Here is a 14989-nt window from a genome sequence, read left to right as displayed (position 1 = left end):
GAAAGGAATTCAAACAGCAGATGATTGCTTTATGCACTCTGCACCTCTAAAAATATTCATTCTGCCTCAGCAAATTAAGAGTTTTCACTATGTAACACTTCATTTAGACTATAAGTGCTGATGTCCTTTCCTGTCCTTTTTCTATAGAATATTCCCCCTCACACACTTACTGCACAGTGGCAGGGATTCAGTGACAGTACTTTTCTTCGCTTTCTCTCTGGGAATGTAGTAGTAGTATTCTTTATTACAGCACTTAGCCAGTACATCTCTGGGAATGTACCTAGCCATTAACTAACAGAAGTAACGTTGCCTGGGGCTAGTTGTTTCTATATACACTCTAATGAATTCCATCCTGTTGGCCACCCAAAGAACTATTGGTCACTCAAGGAAAATATCTGCATTACAAACTTGGACTGAATTCACAGATACAATTTTATAACTTTACACTGTTAGTATGAGTGTTTTTTAAAAAGCAAAACAGAAGGACAGTTCCAATGATCTAAGTTGCAAATATGTGAAAAGTGAAATGAAATGAAAGCAGTTGTATTAGGTTTCTGAATCAATTGATGGCTATCGGGAAGACTGATTTACAAATTTGCTATCGGGAAGACTGATTTACAAATTTGCTTGGTGCAGTATACTTAAGGTTTCAGTCTTCCACTCTGATCCTGCACATTACTGAGTTGAATGTAGCTTGCTTTCCTAGAAATGTTTCCTAGAAATGCAGTCTCAGATTGATTTAATATTTATTTCACCTCATCCATGGCCTTTTGGAGGTGTAATTGTATGAGATGATCTTTGACAGAATTGTCAGCACCTTCATCAAAATACAATTTCCAAGATTCTTTGGGTAGGGAGGCATGATAGTTAAAATGGAGTAAGTTCAGTGTATATCTGTCTGTAATGTAGATCTACTGAGAGAGACTATGAACTAATACAGTAGACCTTTGTGAAATTATTCCAAATTATAATATCTGATTTGCAAACTATAGAGAATTTGTAGGGGAGAGAGTTACTTACTTCAGTGTAGCCCATGAACAGTGATGAGACTGGCTTCTAATAACATGAACCTTCTTTGAAGTGCATAGTGTGAAGGCTAGTTTTAAAGAAAGAATTAGTGTCATAAGCCTGGCAAAAATGTAAGAACAATTTTGATACATTCCTGAGTATTTTTAAAAATTCTATTAAAAAAAGATTTTCGGCAAATGAAGAGATTAAATGAATATGTTTTCAGAGGTCAAGTACTTACAGTCTTCTGTAGTTAGCGCAACATCACAAAACACATTTTTACTAGCTGCAGTTTTGATTGCCCTAAAAATGCTGCTTCTGCAACAATCGCCATAATGGTAGTTGAACAATGTATTCAGAAGACAGTTCTTTTCTGCTACATCAACTTGTTCCAATAGATAAAACAGTATATAATGAACACCAGAAACTAATACTTCTCCTCAAGTGTGTCTATTTTGGGTCAATGGTATGCTTCTCTTTTCTGTGTGGTCACGGTCAGCTGTAGTTGCACACTACTTTGGCCATTTTAGAGAAAGATTGAACAATGCTTTTAAAATGTCAGTAGCAGCATTTAACTTTCTCTTCATGGTAATTTAATATCAACATTGTGACATTGAATGAGGGGTAGAGGGGAATGAGGGGAACTACTGAGAAGAGTTAGTTCTTTATGGCCTAAAGGCAGGGTCTGCGGTGCAGGTTACCTCAGTGCTGTAGATTACTTCAATTTAATCAGCTTTTGTCTGAATGACATATTTTCTGTCTGATCATCTACTCTTTCAGCTGACCATTCATTCGATCTCTACCCTATGCTGTGTCTGTATACTTGGCTCATTGTCTTATTTTTGTTATGCTATACTCACAATGTAGTGTATCAGCTTTATAACCTACAGTTTTGTGGTCTTTTTGCATTCCTGAACTGTTTTATACCCTCTTTATTTTGAAGACACAAAAACTTCTTCTTTTGCTAATATGTTACTATTACAATTCTATCAGCAGTTTTCTCACACAGTTATCATTGCTAATATTAACAGTATAATAAATGGATAAAGGTTATGATAAGCAGCAATATTTTACAAATCATCCTTCCTGGAAAACATTTCTCAGACAATATATTTCAATTGCAGTACAATGTTATAATAAACCTATCACTTATTTATTGAAGAATCGAGCTGTTCTTCTTAGAGTACTGTCTAGATTATGCACTGAAATAAACCATAGCCAAAGATAATAGATACCTCTGTTTTTTAGTTGCTTGGATAATCACAGTGTACAGTCATACTTCTCAATTATTGCAAGTTGGTATATGGATCTTACCACCTTGGATTACACTATATTTTGTTCACAGTGGCAAAGCTGTTAAATAGCTGCTTTGCCCAAATAGGCAGGAAAAGTTTATTTCAGTGAGATTTTTAAAAAATATTTTAGCCATGTGAAAATTTTTTGGCATTCAAAGTACAATTTTTAATTCGCTGTCAATGCATGGCGCTCAAGTTATTCTCTCTTTGACAAGTCAGCAAGATATGATGGCAGTTTAGACAAGATTTGTATCTATTGTTTTAATATTTTTAGCAACTAGAGTTCCAAGAGTCACCTTTGAAAGGTGTCCCCTGATCAGAATCAGTCAAGCTTATCTCGTCCCTCTTGTATTCTCAGACTGCATTAATATTTTATCTAAAAGTAGTATCCTGTCATTTATGTGGGGAAAAATACTTAATTGTCTGAATGTTCACCTTTGAAGAACTCTTCCTTTTTTTCTTTTTTCTTTACAAAACATGTACCTATAATGTGAGAATATTTTGAGAGTGTTAGCTCTGTGTCTGTGCAGCTCAAATGGCTGGTTGAGTAGCCATTGACATGTGTAATAGAAGACAGGGTTGCACTAATATAGCCTCATAATACAAGTATGTATTTTTGTTGCATTTATGCCCAAATTTTGGTGTTTGGAGTTTTAGCTTCTGTTTAAAACACTGGGAAATGTACAAATTTGAAACACATGTGACTGTACCTCACCATTTACTTATAAGTGAACTTTAAACAAATATGTAATAAATATATTTATTTAAAATGGTTATATTTTCAGTGGCAACTGCAAACAGTTTTGCTAAAAGTATGACAAATGGAATGGTTTTCTGTATGGCTTACTCTCATTGAAACAATCTGTCTCAATCCATTTGGATGCCATGATAAGCCACCATTTCTAAGAAGTGGTTTGATAAGTTCCAGTTTAATGGGCCATCTGAATGCAGGCTACTTGACTAACTGAGTGCTGAACTGGATTGTAAGGCTGCATTTTCAGACATCTTAACAAGCCTCTGTTTGTCCATGGTTGGCATGAATACAGCTTTTTCTCATTTCAACTTATTTTTTTATAAGTCTTACATGACATGTTGCTACTACTGTACAATATAATTTAGATTAATCTATACAAAGAACAGAAATCCTAATACTCTCTTGATTAACTTTTATTATCCAAAAATCAGTTTTTTCAAAATAAAGTAAATGCACTAAAATAGTCTAAAACTGAATGCTAAATAATCTTTGCTCAAAGACATTTATGATAGCAAATAACCTTTTTCTACATGTTTTCCCATATATGTATTTCTAAGCATTTATTATGTGGCCATTTTGCTTCTTAAAAAGCACTAGTGTTAGAACTTCCAGAACTTCCCAGGGTAACTTTTTCATTGCATGATTGTTTCAGTTAAGAAAGCTTTCTTAGTTTTCCCTAGTAGGGTTGCTTGCAACATCCAAGCTTGTAAATTCTTGGGTGTGCAGCCTGAGGAGGGGAGGAACCTCAGTGGGGTATAATGCCATACAGTCCACTCTCTGAAGCAGCCATTTCCTCCAGGGTAACTGATCTCTGTAGTCAGTTATAATAATTTCTGGGAGAGCCCCATGCTCCACCTGGAGGTTGGCAGCCCAGTCCCAAGAGATTCTAATATAGTTTATATTCACTGCTTTTTATATTCTACTGTTTAAATGCACTGCTGTATATAAATATAAACACTGCTGTTTATATTCACTGAGATTATCAGCAGTTTATAGGAGGGTTAACACTAGAGATGGGCACGAAACAAAAAAACGAACCCTGAGTTTCGTGGTTCGTCGCATTCCACAAACTAGGGGTGTGCAAGGAAAAAACTTTCGGCTTTCTTGTTTCGGGATTACCCGAAACAAGATTCTCTACCGTTAAAGCCGAAAGCCGAAACAAGAATCTCTTTCGGGATTCGGGATTCGGGATTCTTTCGGCATTCTTTCGGCATTCTTTCGGGTTTTTTTTTTGGGAAAATGCCTCCGTCTTTCAGGACGCCTGGAGGAGGCATTTTCCCACCTAATAAGCCCAAAATTGGTGGGGACCTTCCTCTAACCCTTCTCTAACAACCACCCAAGTTTCAGACAGATTGGACTTTGGGGGGACATGTTATGGCCCCCCAAAGCAGGTCCCCCCATCCTCCCATAAGAAAGCGAAGGAGCAGCATATTGTTAGCATGCTGCTGCTGATCTTTCTTCATTATTTCCTATGGGGGAAAAATGAAGAGGCAGGCTTCCTTTGCCAGGGGTGGCATTTTGCATGCAAAATGCCCCCCAGCCCTCAGGGGCCCTTCTCCCACCCCTCCTCCCACCCCCCACCAAGGCTCAGCCTGCTCCCACTTGGGGGGGCCATTTCATGGCCTCCCCAAGTAGGTGCTCTAATCTCTACCACTGACAGCTGGGGGAGGCTTGTGTTGCCAGGGGTGGCATTTTGCATGCAAAATGCCCCCCAACCCTCTGGGGCCCTTCTCCCACCCCTCCTCCCACCCCCCACCAAGGCTCAGCCTGCTCCCACTTGGGGGGGCATTTCATGGCCTCCCCAAGTAGATGCTCTGCTCTCATCTCTACCACTGACAGCTGGGGGAGGCTTGTGTTGCCAGGGGTGGCATTTTGCATGCAAAATGCCCCCCAGCCCTCTGGGGCCCTTCTCCCACCCTTCCTCCCACCCCCCACCAAGGCTCAGACTGCTCCCACTTGGGGGGGCCATTTCATGGCCTCCCCAAGTAGGTCCTCTCAGCCCCTAAAGTCCACCCCTTACAGCCCCACACAAACCCAATTCCCCCCCAGCTGCCACACACAGACCCAAATCCCCACATTAGCCCCTCACAGACCCAAATCCACCCCCACCTGCCCTACACCCATAACCCCAGGAACAGGCTGGCAAAGGCCAGCCCTCTCCCTTTGTTCCCTATGCTGGGAACTTCTAAACTCTCTTTCCCTGGGCAATTCTGCACAGCCCAGGGGTGCCACAATGGTGGGCACACTTCTGAGTGCCAGCTGGTCCCTGTGAAAGAGCACCTGAACCACAGACACCCTCCCTCAAATTCCCCCACCACCTACAGAGATGGCTGGCCAGCCAGCCCCATTGTTCCCTATGATGGGAACCAACTGCACAACAAAGAATAAAACAAGAACAACACAAAATAAAGTTTTTAAAAAATTATATTCTCCCTTCCAAAGTACAAGTAGGCAAAGCATTATGACACATTACACCAGCAGTCCCCCACACAGAAAAATTAAAACAAAACTCACTTAACATCAGAGAATCACAAAGCATGATTCCTGTCAAAAACACTTTATTTCTTGAACAGCTTTAGGTTACACAGCAGGGGGGAACACCAAAGGGCATGGCAGCACTATCTTACACAAAAATAACACAACTCGCTTCACATTAAAGAATCACCCCAAAAAATTGCTGTCAAAAGCACTTTATTTCTGTAACTGCTTTAGGAAGGCACCACAGAGCAGGAAAGCAGTGTACTACACAAAAATAACACAACTCACTTCACATCAGACAATCACACAAACACAATTGCTGTCAAAAACGGTGAAGTGGGTTGTATTATTTTTTGCAGTACATTGCTATCATGCCCTGTTGTGCCCTCCTACTGTGTAACCTAAAGCTGTTCAAGAAATAAAGTGTTTTTGCCAGGAATTGTGTTTTTGTGATTCTCTGATGTTAAGTGAGTTGTGTTATTTTTGTGTAAGATAGTGCTGCCATGCCCTTTGGTGTTCCCCCCTGCTGTGTAACCTAAAGCTGTTCAAGAAATAAAGTGTTTTTAACAGGAATTGTGCTTTGTGATTCTCTGATGTGAAGTGAGTTGTGTTATTTTTGTGTAAGATAGTGCTGCCATGCCCTTTGGTGTTCCCCCCTGCTGTGTAACCTAAAGCTGTTCAAGAAATAAAGTGTTTTTGACAGGAATCATGCTTTGTGATTCTCTGATGTTAAGTGAGTTTTGTTTTAATTTTTCTGTGTGGGGGACTGCTGGTGTAATGTGTCATAATGCTTTGCCTACTTGTACTTTGGAAGGGAGAATATAATTTTTTTAAAACTTTATTTTGTGTTGTTCTTGTTTTATTCTTTGTTGTGCAGTTGGTTCCCATCATAGGGAACAATGGGGCTGGCTGGCCAGCCATCTCTGTAGGTGGTGGGGGAATTTGAGGGAGGGTGTCTGTGGTTCAGGTGCTCTTTCACAGGGACCAGCTGGCACTCAGAAGTGTGCCCACCATTGTGGCACCCCTGGGCTGTGCAGAATTGCCTAGGGAAAGAGAGTTTAGAAGTTCCCAGCATAGGGAACAAAGGGAGAGGGCTGGCCTTTGCCAGCCTGTTCCTGGGGTTATGGGTGTGGGGCAGGTGGGGGTGGATTTGGGTCTGTGAGGGGCTAATGTGGGGATTTGGGTCTGTGTGTGGCAGCTGGGGGGGAATTGGGTTTGTGTGGGGCTGTAAGGGGTGGACTTTAGGGGCTGAGAGGACCTACTTGGGGAGGCCATGAAATGGCCCCCCCAAGTGGGAGCAGTCTGAGCCTTGGTGGGGGGTGGGAGGAAGGGTGGGAGAAGGGCCCCAGAGGGCTGGGGGGCATTTTGCATGCAAAATGCCACCCCTGGCAACACAAGCCTCCCCCAGCTGTCAGTGGTAGAGATGAGAGCAGAGCACCTACTTGGGGAGGCCATGAAATGCCCCCCCAAGTGGGAGCAGGCTGAGCCTTGGTGGGGGGTGGGAGGAGGGGTGGGAGAAGGGCCCCAGAGGGTTGGGGGGCATTTTGCATGCAAAATGCCACCCCTGGCAACACAAGCCTCCCCCAGCTGTCAGTGGTAGAGATTAGAGCACCTACTTGGGGAGGCCATGAAATGGCCCCCCCAAGTGGGAGCAGGCTGAGCCTTGGTGGGGGGTGGGAGGAGGGGTGGGAGAAGGGCCCCTGAGGGCTGGGGGGCATTTTGCATGCAAAATGCCACCCCTGGCAAAGGAAGCCTGCCTCTTCATTTTTTCCCCATAGGAAATAATGAAGAAAGATCAGCAGCAGCATGCTAACAATATGCTGCTCCTTCGCTTTCTTATGGGAGGATGGGGGGACCTGCTTTGGGGGGCCATAACATGGCCCCCCAAAGTCCAATCTGTCTGAAACTTGGGTGGTTGTTAGAGAAGGGTTAGAGGAAGGTCTCCACCAATTTTGGGCTTATTCGGTGGGAAAATGCCTCCTCCAGACGTCCTGGAAGACGGAGGCATTTTCCCATAGAAAAGCCGAAAGAAAGCCGAAAGAATCCCGAAACGTTTCGGCTTTTTTCTTTCGGCTACCCGAAACGTTTCGGCATTCCCCGAAACGTTTCGGCATTCCCCGAAAGAAGCCGAAACACTTTTGTTTCGGCATTCTTTCGGCATTCTGAATGCCGAAACGCACATCCCTACCACAAACCACAAACTTTCACAAAATTGTCCCATTTTGCGAAATGATTCATTAGATTTGTGATTCGTCAGAACCTCCTACAATTGCCCCCTTCATACCCAGATATGCCAAACTTGCAGGGAGACTTCAGCAGGCTCTCCTCCAGCCGCCCTCCAAGTTTGGTGAAGATTGCAATACGTTGACTGGGAGACTGCCTCCCTTCTGTCCCCCTGGGTGCCACGGGCTCGGGGGGTGGGGGTAACCTCTGTTAAACTAGGCAATGCCCTGAGACTGGGGTGGGGTGGAGCAAAAAAGGCACCCTCACCCAACAACCTTCCCAGCAAGGACAAGAGCAGAAAATAAGAAAGAGGCTTTTCAATCTCTTTTGAAGCAGCAGCAAATCCAGCCCAAAGCACCCAAATCCACTCTTTCTCACTCCAAATCCCAGCAACAGCTCCTTCCTCTCCCTCTGTCTACTGGAACTGAAAGCAGGAGACACAGAGCTGTGCCTTATATTAAAAACGCTCATATAGAACGAACAGGAGCTCTCCGTTTGGCAGACAGACCTGCTTAACAGGGTTCGGAGGGATGAGATTGCTGTAGCATGGCTACAGAAGGCTCATCTCTCCCCTGCTCATTGCTCTCATAGAATAGAATGGGAGCTCTCAGGTTGGCAGGGAGAGCTGCCTATCAAGGTTATGTGGGCTAAGATTGGGATTTCCACGGCAACAAAATGTCTGCAGACATTCCAGGCCTGTGTTGCCTAGGGAATCAATGGATCGGCACTTGCCTGTTTGGCATCAGGAAACATTCATGAATCAAACAAATCGGCCCCCAAAATTGTGGATTTCATGAAAAACGCAGCCTCATGAAACACTTTTTTGTGATACATGAATCAGCCTGATTTGTCATGAAATTTGATTCATGTTTCAATTCGTGCCCATGTCTAGTTAACACATATCACCAATCAGTGATCTTTAATCACATATTTTATAACTAAAAAATGTGATATGATCTTTTCATCTACTGGTTTTATATTGTTTAGTTTACTGCTTCATACAATAGTTTCCTATGGAAATAGGCATGTATGATTGAAATTGAGTAAGACCTGAGTAAAAATAAAGCTATTTTATTTATTTACATTATTTATAGGCCACCTTTGTCACTGAGACTCCAAGTGGATTACATAGAATACGTCAGTATGATCAACAGCTGGGACATTCATGTTAGGACAATATAAATAGTTAAAATGATATTGAATTGTTCTTTGTCTTGTGGTATAGCGGCAAGAGAGGTTGCGTGGTTAGAGAAAGAAGAGCGAGCAAGGCAATATTATGAAAAGCATCTAGAAGAGCGCAAAAAGAAATTAGAAGAGCAGAGATTAAAAGAAGAAAGAAGACGCGCTGCAGTTGAAGAGAAACGAAAACAGAGAATAGAAGAGGACAAGGTAAGAGGATTTTTGTGGGGGAAAGAATAGTGACATCTAGGGAAACATAGTGATGACAAGCAGTTTACTTTAGGGTCTAATAGTGGGTTCAGAGTTAACCAAAGTTGCAGAAAAATAGCATTCAGTAAGTTCATATGTGAAAGGAGATAGTGAGGACTCACTGCTAATCAGTTAAATTTTTTATGTATGAACTGAATGGAACTGAGAAAGCTGTTACAGCTGCACTGGTGTTTAGCACCATATAACTGGCATGGACCATATCTACTTATGCATGAAGACAGAGCTTATTCACTCATACACAGCTAAACAGCAGAGGACATTAGAAAGCCACTGGCAGCTGTGCTTGTCACAGAAATATGGATTAGAGCACATTATACTTAGTGATACACATGTATTCTAGTGAACTCTCTAAGACCTTTAGTGTAGTTTTTTTTCTAGCATGTTGTATAGCTACACAGGTGCTCTTTGACAGCCAATTAAAAATAGTGGACAGTATCAGATAAATGTTCTCGAATTGTAGAATGGACCAGTGAGGATCTGCTCACTTAACTTCTCCTGTCATCTTTACTAATTTATAATTCTTATCTTGCAACTGGACATTGTGTCAGTTTTTGGCTAGGTAGAATGTCACAATTGAAAATATGAACAATTAAATAAATCTTAAACCAATAATAGTTTATTTATGCTATCATATGCAAAATATCTTAGATTTCTGCATAAGATAACATATAAAAGTGCTAACCCAGATAGCATATCAGGGTTCTGGATGAAATAAATATCAGGAAAATCTAGGTGAGAAACTTACTTTTGTAATGTGTGTTATGGGAACTTCAGTGCATTTCATAGTAAAACTGATTGATTTAAACTTAGATTAAGTTTCTCTGTGCTATTTTGCAGGTTCCTCCAGATGTGTCTAATGCTCTCCGCTTAGAAAAAGGCCAGATGAGAATTCAGGGTAGAATCTTTTTGCTATCAGTGTTCCAGTGGCTTAAGGTTCATACAAACCAAAAAAGCCTCCTTCCCCTAATAATAGAAGAACCATATTAGCCAAGGTGGATGCGATTGGTTGAGAGTAATTTAGGAAGAATAGGTCTTTTGCCTAGCTCCCTCTTGACTCAGAATAGTAACTGGGCAAAATGCATCATTAAGCAATAGTTTTGAGATACAGAGCACCAACAAGACTTAATGAAATCTCCAATTTTTATGGCTCCCACAAAATCTAGATATGTCAGACCATGGCTCATTATCTTACCCATCATAATGTACTTTCCCACAGAAGGACGTTTACCCTGGCTAGATGTGCAGCTATGCCATCAGTGGTACTAGAAGGGAAATATAAATAGACCCCGTATGCAGAGAAATTTTGCCCTTGAACTGAGTGAAGTGGAATCGTTGGAACATGTTGTCTTTCATTGCCCCTTTTACAAGGAACTACGAGATAAGATTATTGCAAATTCTTATTCTTGCAAATAAGGCCTGCTTGGAGAATCTTTTGATAGATGAAAACTTGACTATTACTAGGCCTATAGCCCAGTTTTGTGTTTACGTGATAAACTTTCGCAGCAAGCAGTAAGGTTGTACATAGAGATTTATTCTGCCTCCTTTTAGTATTATTAACAATTTTAACATTTTTAATGTGTATTTTAAACCTTATGATGTATTTATTATATTTTATATTTCGGAAATTTAATGTGTTCCCCATTTCTCTGGGAATGCTGTAACTATGTAATGATGATTCTTAATGAATTAAGAATGAAATCAATCAAGCAATCTTAGATTTAATTGAGAAATGTTAGGAGACTTAATTCTTGTTGCCTTTATCTGTTCCATCTTTTGCTTTATTAAAAAGACTAGAGTTTATTTTAATAAAAGAAATCATTAAACTCTTAAGAGAAATCTCTGGGTGGGGAGAGTATTGCAAGAAGAACCCTATAAGTTATTTCGTACTGACAAACAGTTCCTCTAAAAGGAGTGAAAGCTGTTTTCACGTCTCGCTTCAAGGTGTAAATGCTACTCAGAATTTAAGGTAAAATCTTTAATCTGAACAGTTGGAAGCTTTAATGAGATTTGGATAAACATTCCTTGCTGTCAAAACCCGCCAGGAGGAAGGAAGTATAGTAGCAAACGGCGTAATGTAGTGGCATGGGAATGGTGTAGGGATCCCATTCCCTTGGTGGGGGCAGGGGACCCTCCACTTTCACTCTCTACCCCCTCCCCCGCAACCACTGACCTGGCCAGCAGGGGAGAAAGGCACAGGAACGGGCCTCCTGGATGCATTCTGGGGCAGTGCAATGATATCACTCCCAGGCGAGACATTGTTGCACCCCCTTGAGAGTGCATGGCCAAATTGGGCCCGTATGAGGCCCAAATTGGCCCGCTGCGAAGTGCACCCATGCTCCTGAACTCGTGCGATGACATCACCTGTAAGTGACATCACCAGAACGCAAATAAAGCATGCTGGTGCCACAAAAAAGGTAGCCTCTCGCTGGGATGGTAAGGGGACCTGGTAACCCTAGTATGGTGTATCCTGGGAGGTCTGGAACAAAGTCTTTTCCCTTGGCCTAACTCTGATGTCTTCCATTTATGTGCCAGTGCAGATTTGCACTAGTGTAGTACTTCCACTTTTCCCTATTATGCCACCTATCTCAGAATTATACTAGTGATAGGATTTATTGCCATCCTAAACCATTCAAAGATAGGGTCTAGCATTGCGGTGTATTTGGCTTTTTACAAATCATCTAGTTCTGGTTGTGTCTCTTACTTATCCCATTAACATTAAACCCAGTAAACTCCTTTTTCTTTGTCTATCTATTTGGGTGCATAGCAACTTAATGGGTCAATTGACAGGGTTCCTGATGTTTACAGACTCCTAAATATTTATTAGGGCTGTACTTTTTAATTGGAGCTAAATCTAACTAATTTATTAGCATGGGTCAAACTTTAATCTGTGGGTCTGAGCTTGAGAAACATAATTTATACCTAAAGCCTTTTTTGTTTTGTTTGAAAATATTAAAGATGGTCTTTTAGCAGTGGTTAGTAAATTCTATTCAGTAAATTGGGAAGCCAGTATGGTATAATGGTTAGTTTGCTATACTAGGATCTGGGAGACCCAAGTTTGAATCCTCACTCTGCCATAAAAATTCACTGAGTGACCTTGGGCCTAACCTACTTCATGGGAAAGGATACAGATGAAAGTAACTGTGGGTCTCTATTGTGGAGAAAAGTGGGATGGTAATATCTAAATAAATAATCACATTTTCAGTCCCTGGCAGGTAAACCCCTCAAGCCCATCCACAGTGAACACACGTTGGTTCCAGCAGAATCAGCTTTATTAGGATCTATGCAACTCAGGTCTGTTCTCCATCACGGAGCTTGACAGAAGTGACAATTCAAATCGAACAGTCTGTGTTATAGTTGATTCTCCCGCACTCCAAATGACAGTTAAGGTTTTGGCGTGCAAGCCTACAAGAGTTCTGTGAGAACTCATTCAGTTATGACTATGCAGTAGATATACAATACATAATTCCCAGCATCTGGGAAAAGGAGTAAAAACTGGCATCTAGATACACCAAGGTCATGGCTAGCCAAGACTCGCATATTTCTCTTAAGATAACAGGAGAGGCCCCTTCTGGGTCCTAAGGAACGTCTGCAATATTCTTACAGATGATCAGAGAGAATTACATATCAATTTAGTAATAATGCAGTATAGCTTCAGCATATTGTGGCACAAGCAATATAACAAACAGACAACCATAGCATGGCTGCATACAGACATGACATTCTGCCCCCCCCCCAAAGAGTTCCTCCTCCTTTCACAGGGGTCCAGGTTTGTCAGGATACAGATCATGAAATTTCTTTATAAGTTTAGGAACATTCATGTCAGAGGATTGGACCCACTCTTGGTAGCTGGGGTCAAAGTATTTCCAACGTACAAGGTAATAAAGGCTATTGTGTTTAAGTTTTGAGTCCAGAATGCTCTCTATCTCGTGATGAAGTCCATCCACTAGGATGGGGTGGGGGGCTCCCCGTTCAGGATGCCATTTGTCTGGAGGGGGAGCTTTCTTTAGAAGGCTGAAATGAAATACTGGGTGGGTTTGACATAAGTTTTTTGGTAGTTCCATCTCTACTGTCACTTCATTGATTACTTTTTGAACAGGAAATGGTCCTAAAAATTTCCATCCAAGTTTTTTACTGAGTTGTTCCCCTCGCAGGTGCTGAGTAGAGATATATACATAGTCTCCTTTTTGCAATTTTCATTGTGGAGACCGTTTTTTGTCAGCAAACTTTTTGTAGTCCTCTTTGGCTTTGTGTAAAGTTTTTTTAACGATTTCCCATTGTGCTGTTAGGTTAGTCCACCACTCCCCTAAATCTTCTGGTTTCTGGGAAGTAGGGGTTTGTGTAAAAGGTATTGCGGTTCCTTCATAGGCATGTGTAATCATGAAGGGAGATGCACCCATGGAACTGTGTACTGAGTTGTTGTACGCATACTCAGTGAAAGCCAGATAATCAGTACAATTATCTTGTTGATAATTTATGTAACATCTTAAAAATTGATGTATTGTCGAAGGCTTTCACGGCCGGAGAACGATGGTTGTTGTGGGTTTTCCGGGCTGTATTGCCGTGGTCTTGGCATTGTAGTTCCTGATGTTTCGCCAGCAGCTGTGGCTGGCATCTTCAGAGGTGTAGCACCAAAAGACAGAGATCTCTCAGTGTCACAGTGTGGAAAAGATGTAGGTCATTTGTATCTACTCAGGAGGGGTGGGGTTGAGCTGAGTCATCCTGTAAGAGTTTCCCAGGGTGTGGAATGCTAATGGCGGGAGGCTTCACTGTATCCTGAGGAGGTTCTTTTGCATATGGATTGGTACTTGATGTGCTAATCTTCTCTGCAGGGCTATTGTCAAGGATAGAATGTTTTGTTAGCCTGGTGTTTTTCAGAACTGGCAACCATGCTCGGTTCATTCTTAAGGTTTCTTCTTTCCTGTTGAAGTTTTGCTTATGCTTGTGAATTTCAATGGCTTCCCTGTGCAGTCTGACAAAGTAGTTGGAAGTGTTGTCCAGTATTTTGGTGTCCTGGAATAAGATACTGTGCCCTGTTTGAGTTAGGCTATGTTCAGCCACTGCTGATTTTTCAGGTTGTCCAAGTCTGCAGTGTCTTTCATGTTCTTTTATTCTTGTCTGGATGCTACGCTTTGTGGTCCCGATGTAAACTTGTCCACAGCTGCAGGGTATACGGTATACTCCTGCAGAGGTTAGGGGGTCTCTACTGTCTTTTGCTGATCGTAGCATCTGTTGTATTTTTCGGGTGGGTCTGAATACTGCTTGAAGGTTATGCTTTTTCATAAGCTTTCCCATCTGATCAGTAATTCCTTTGATATATGGCAAAAACACTTTTCCTGTGGGAGACTGTTTTTCTTTGGTTGTTTGCTTCATCCTGGGTTTGATTGCTCTTCGGATTTCATTTCTGGAGTAGCCATTTGCCTGAAGTGCGTGGTTTAGATGATTAATTTCCTCATTTAGCAAGTGCGGCTCACATATCCGTCTTGCACGATCCACTAATGTTTTCATTATGCCTCTTTTCTGTCGGGGATGGTGATTGGAGTTTTTGTGTAGGTACCGATCAGTGTGAGTTGGTTTCCTGTAGACCTTGTGACCTAACTGAAAGTTTGCTTTGCGGATGACCCAGGTATCCAGGAATGGGAGTTTTCCCTCAATTTCTTTCTCCATGGTGAATTGTATGTTCAGGTGGATGTTGTTGAGATGATTCAAAAACCCCATCAATTCTTCCTCCCCATGGCTCCAAATGATAAATGTATCATCCACAAACCGGAACCATACACTAGGT

The 14989-nt window shown here is 41.8% G+C and overlaps 1 protein-coding gene across 2 annotated transcripts in view; it reads left to right on the top strand.

Moving 5' to 3' along the window:
- The window catches only part of MAP7 (microtubule associated protein 7), a 160639-nt gene that overhangs the window by 102560 nt on the left and 43090 nt on the right, over nt 1-14989 (top strand). For both annotated transcript variants that reach the window (XM_054987089.1, XM_054987080.1), the window contains exon 4: nt 8984-9147. In XM_054987089.1, the coding sequence (XP_054843064.1) occupies nt 8984-9147 (164 nt within the window). The remainder of the gene's footprint in view (nt 1-8983; nt 9148-14989) is intronic.

Source organism: Eublepharis macularius, chromosome 1 (assembly GCF_028583425.1).
Source record: "Eublepharis macularius isolate TG4126 chromosome 1, MPM_Emac_v1.0, whole genome shotgun sequence".
NCBI classification, from domain to species: Eukaryota; Metazoa; Chordata; class Lepidosauria; order Squamata; family Eublepharidae; genus Eublepharis; species Eublepharis macularius.
The sequence above is the reverse complement of the archived record's forward strand: the minus strand, read 5'-3'. Positions and strand labels throughout refer to the sequence as shown.